This window comes from Pinus tabuliformis, chromosome J, assembly GCF_031772625.1.
Source record: "Pinus tabuliformis cultivar Carrire ecotype Pingquan chromosome J, CPIR1, whole genome shotgun sequence".
In the NCBI taxonomy this organism is placed as follows: domain Eukaryota; kingdom Viridiplantae; phylum Streptophyta; class Pinopsida; order Pinales; family Pinaceae; genus Pinus; species Pinus tabuliformis.
Window position 1 is genome coordinate 1,633,933,389 of NC_142295.1, and position 5,874 is coordinate 1,633,939,262.

General features: G+C 35.9%; 1 protein-coding gene across 1 annotated transcript; it reads right to left on the reverse strand.

The window, feature by feature from the left end:
* Positions 1–3,208: 3,208 nt before the first annotated feature.
* Positions 3,209–3,991, reverse strand: LOC149233762 (S-locus-specific glycoprotein S6-like). The gene has a single exon (XM_089382286.1). The coding sequence runs from the start codon at positions 3,989–3,991 to the stop codon at positions 3,209–3,211; it is 783 nt and encodes a 260-aa protein (XP_089238412.1).
* Positions 3,992–5,874: the final 1,883 nt, after the last annotated feature.

Below are 5,874 nucleotides of genomic sequence, written 5' to 3' on the forward strand. Positions count from 1 at the left end.
CAACCAACATTTACCTATTTTAAGTTGTTTTTGAGTTTTAGAATTTCCTGAAATTCACCTCAATTGTGGATGTATTGAAAATGTATTGTTCCTCATCAATATAATTCTAGGCAATCCCTTCCACTTCCACTGGTATTATGGTACTCTTATGTGTAAGAAGGTAACTCATGTTAGCCTTGAGTTTTCACAATTCGATTATGTTGGACATAATCTTCCGGGATTTCTGCCCTATAAATAAAATTGTAAATAAATAAAGTAGGAGAATGCAAAGATGAAGGGACCCTTTGAAAATGAAACAAAGGGTTGCACCATTGTATATATCTGATTGCACATTAATGAAAAGACCATCATGGAGTTACCTATCCTGGCCTGACAGATTCAAACTCTTGCTCTTTGGCTTTGCCCAGTCGTTTCCCTAGTCCAGGTCATGTGACTGATGGTAACCCCCAAAATGTGTTGTGCTCTAGGTCTGCAGTAAAAATCTTCTAATAATATAGTTTTCTAGGTAGTGGCAATAAATCAAACTACAAGAATCACTAGATATTTGATAAACCATGTTTGGCCGCACCTATGTGAAAGTGACAGCTATGAAAAGAAGCCTTCCTGTTAGGAAATAAAGCCACAACCACTGCATAGGAAACAAAAGACTTGCTCAAATATTTTGGTAGAATATTTTGTCTACTTTTAATCGTATCCATCAAGTAGGGCATTATCCTCCTCAATAGTTTTTGGATTTGATAAAAGAAACCATGCAATTTAGAATATTTTCAAAACTGATCCGGTCTGGCCTCATCCCTGCCCTCAACATTCAGACAAAATAACCAAGTGCCTTCTCCCTGTCCCCAGTGTTTGCATATCCTGCCTCATTGACTTGCTTACATAAAATTGATAGTTCGACAGCGCGATGGATTTTCCTTGACCCATGGAAACGACAGGTTATATATAATAAAACACACAGATGATAAGATTTTTCGAATCAACAGACCAGACCAATCGACATGGCTTTAGATCTTGCTTGAAGGGAGAGCATTGTAAATCATCAAGTTACCTAATTCCAAATGTTAGTTTTAGACCCCCGACGGATCATTTGCCTACGAACCCCTCCACACAATTAATTATTGAATTAGTTTTTAGCTTCTGGGGTTTAGTGATTTTATTACAGTGCTGTTATGTCGAAAAGTTTGCTACCTCAATTGATAATGTTCATTATCATCACCAGCAGGACTAGCAGCACGGCATGGGAGCCTGCGTTGAGGTTGGACAGTATGCTAGGAGAAATTGTAGGGCCTAGAAGGGACAAAATCATTTTAATGATGGAAGTCATGAAGCTGAGACATCGACAGTGATCCACTAGGAATTAAGAAAAAGAGTAAGATCATGTTCCTCGATCATACATGCACACAATGAAAAAGGGCAGAAAAATGAACCAGATGACTAAACCTGCCTCTCTCTATCGCCTGGTGATGGGGAGCTTGGTTTGCTGCCTATCTATCGCCTGGTGATAAGTCAATGGTGGTGAGCTACAGAGCGCAGGATAGAGTTTCTGTGCAGAGGCAATTGGTGAGCTGCAGAGCAGGGATGGAGTTTCTAGGGGAATTGAGCTGGTGAGGGGAGCTGCAGAACCCGCGGTTTGGTCCAAATTCAAAAGGAAAGGATCATAGAATCTGGCAGACTCGGAAAATCTGTCAGATGAGATCCCATCCGCAACTAATGTGGAATGGTGGTGGCATTGGCGAAGGGTGGCAAACGGCGGAGGAATTGTTGATGGCCAGAACCGGACATTTTTCCGGGCGGCGACATAAACCAGGCAATTCCTCTGCCTTGTTAGACTAATCCATTTGGAAATATGTGCTGACGTCAAACCATTTGACACAGACAAATGTTGGGTGGGGCAGATCTTCGTGGATCCGGATCTGAATCCGTCTCTGATCCGGGGATCCGTGGATCCAACTACTGGGCCTGACGGATCCGGTAACATAGCTTCCCTTCCTTCTTGTTATGTTGCATCTGTATTCTCACATCTTAGCAAAAAATCTTTTACAAATGATTTGCAATATTGATTTATTTCTATTTTTGTTAGCTGTATTTCAACTTCTTAACACAATATATTTTTGTCTTCCAATTCTGTTTATAGCAAATGTCAATAGTTGATAGACACAAAAGAAAAAATTGTCAATAGATCATATACACCTGTAAAATGGCATTAAGGGGTGACTCCAATTTGAGATGGGCAGTGACTTATGCCACTTACTGTCTCAAAGTTTAGGAACAACAAACATAGAAACAAAAAAGCACATGCCTTCTTTATGTATTCATGAAAGTGAACCAGCTTCCACAACTTGCTGGAATTAAGTTGGTTGTAAGAGACAAGATGATAAAGAAATTAATTTCAAAACTGACAGAAACAATCATAATTTGGTAGCGTAAGGTCAGCAGTTTCATTACTAACTAGAAAAATAAAAAATAATAGAATATGACATTTCCAAATCTAGAAAGATTGCACAATAAGGCCAACACTGTTTCCAAGGCATTCCATCCATCTCTGGTGACATTTTAAGCACTTTATTAGAAGTTTCTAGGCCCATTTAAGAGCCTGAGAGCGGTATGGGACACTTAGGAAAATATCACCCTGTCCATGACTCCATGCCAAGCACCATTTAAGACAAAACAAAGATAGGGATTCAGCTTTGAGGAGCTTGTCACCTTGGTAATCACTGGTAATATTAAATCTTAAAGTAAAAGGATAGAAAAGGTAAGATAAAGGAGAATGGATAGAAAAAGTAAAATAAAGGAGAACTCCAACTTTGACTTAAAATTTTAACAATACCATTAATTGTTTCAAGATGCTTGAGAGTGGTTCCAACAGAGAAGCAAAGGTGTATGTATGTACTCATCAAGGCCACTTCTTGCTGAAAATGATGACCATGATAACTTGGTATGTTTAAAGAAGGATGAAGCTATTAGGTTGATCAGTCTTTATGTCAGTTTAATTGCATTCATCATACCAATGATAACAAAGGTCCAAAGGAAATCTATAATAACTTCAAAAGTCTCTTTGCAACAATAAATACTACTCTAGTCCACTGACTTGAAACTAATCTCTCCAACCTAAAGAAGGGTGACTTCGACACATCTGAGGAATATATTGCAAAGTTTAAAAACCTGAAGACCGATATTATTCAAACAAGCAAAAATGACAAATAATCGTTTATAAACTATTTCTTATTGCACTGCAGAAATTCGACGGCCACGCCAGAAATTTGCTGAAATCTTTACCGTTCCAAACGCCACTCTCCCAGTATGTGGTGCGATTCTTCCACAACAGCACAAACTGCTTGGCTCCGTCTGGATACATCCGTAGGGTGAAGGGTCCAGGGCTCGGATCCCATGGGCTTCTCCACGACGAAAGCGCCTGGGTATTAGTAACCTTCATCCGTGGCGACCATGTATTTTCTGGATGGTCGAAACTCTGCCAAATGATTTCAGCACTATTCTCAGCGCTCAGCACCACTAAGTTACCAGAATCCCTTATCACAGCTGAAGAGGGCTTCTTCCCATTCCCCTTCGACGACCAGACGGTCGATTTTCCGTAAGACAGAAGGAGACTCCCGTCTGCTGTGAGATGAAAAACGCCAGAAGCGTTTTGTAGCGGCTGATCCCTGTTGGCCATCCAAACGATTGTTTGCTGTGAAGCCTGGGCATACCAAATTCCTACATACCATTTTTCAACATTGTTGTGGTTGAGATTGAAAAATCCAAATTTAGAGATACCGCCTTTAGAAATCCTGGTCTGATTACCAGTGAGAGAAGAGCCCAACACTATTCTGTCGGAAGCTGCATTTTTCGCATTGCCAGGTTTTATATGAAGGAGCAGCAACACAAGCAGGAGAAAAAAACAAGACAGAATCTGTGGAAATTGCTCTCTCATATTTTTCTCACTGTTCCCCATTCTAAAATCAATAATCAGTAAGCTACCCTGCTGCCACACCATAGTCTCAAGCCTATTATAACGTGTTCACTAGTGCAGTGTTCATGAGTGCGATATCTGGCCTTTGAATGGTGTCCGTTCAACTTGAACGACTCGATACGGTATATCCCATTATAACGTTTTCATGATTGCGGTTGGGTTTTGTCTGTTCTACTTGAAGGAACCGATACGGTATACCTGCCCCAATGGCGGATTGACTGCCGTCCGCCATTGAACGAGACTTTTGAATGTTGTTTGTTCATCTTGAACGATTCCACACGGTATAGCTACACTAATGGCGTACTGAATGTTGAATGTTATCTATCCCACTTGAACGACTTGATATTGTATACCTAGACGGACTGACTGAAGACTTGTATGCACTTTGGCATTTTTTCAAGCATTTTATATTTAAGAAATGATTCATGCAATTTGGCAATGGTTCAAGCATTTAATATTTAAAAAATGACTCAGCGTTGACAAAAGATTTATACTAGCAATTGCACCAGATGTTGCAAAGGAAACGCCGTAAGGCATAGATTGGAGATGAATCATGACATATAAAATATTATTGAAGATAAAAATTAGTAAACAAAATTTCATTCAAAGTAGAAGATAAAAATTAGTAAACAAAATTTCATTCAAAGTAGAAGATAAAAATTAGTAAACAAAATGTCATTCAAAGTAGAAGATAAAGAGAACTCACTTAGGAGATGAATCATGACATATAAAATAATATTGAAGATAAAAATTAGTAAACAAAATTTCATTCAAAGTAGAAGATAAAAATTAGTAAACAAAATGTCATTCAAAGTAGAAGATAAAGAGAACTCACTTAAATGATATTCGAGAAGAATCATGACATATAAAATATTATTGAAGATAAAAATTAGTAAACAAAATTTCATTCAAAGTAGAAGATAAAGAGAACTCACTTAAATGACAATCTCATGTTGATTGACTCTAAACTTTGATATGAAATGTAAAGTATAAAAATTAAAACAATAGAAATTATAGAGAAAAAATATACAAAGACACAAAAATATTTATTTTATAATAAAGTCTACATAAATATATTGCAATTAATCTTAAACAATTATTTTGTATGTAAATACAAGACCATTCCAATTACAAATTTTGTTAATAATGAAAAAAGAGAGATGAATCTAATAACCAAATAATTTTAAAATTATAAAATCCTCTCCAAACCTTTATTCTCAACTTATTTCCATTATTAAAAAAAGATTGAATCATGACATATAAAATATTATTGAAGATAAAAATTGGTAAACAAAATGTCATTCAAAGTAGAAGATAAAGAGAACTCACTTAAATGACAAAGACTCCATGACATATAAAATATTATTGAAGACAAAAATTAGTAAACAAAATGTCATTCAAAGTAGAAGATAAAGAGAACTCACTTAAATGACAATGTCATGCTGATTGACTCTAAACTTCGATATGAAATGCAAAGTATAAAAAATAAAACAATAGAAATTATAGATAATAAATATACAAAGATACAAAAATATTTATTTTATAATGAAGTCTACATAAATATAATGCAGTTAATCTTAAACATTTATTTTGTATGTAAATACAAGACCATTCTTATGAATAACAAAATTCAAAATTAAAGTGTAATGTTAAAAAATGGAAAATTAGATATAAGTAATCTCTATATACAAAAAAAATTATATCTCAATTTCTATCATTTTCATATACAAATTTATTTAACAATTTATCCATAAAACTGTATAAATTAATCCATGTAGTAAATCACAAAATATAAGCCGTAATTGAATTCCAAATATCAATCATTTTACAGTGAACCACCCTTCCAAAAATGGCTATGGGCAACCTGCTAATAGCTATACACAGAATTACCCTTAATAGCAATCGTC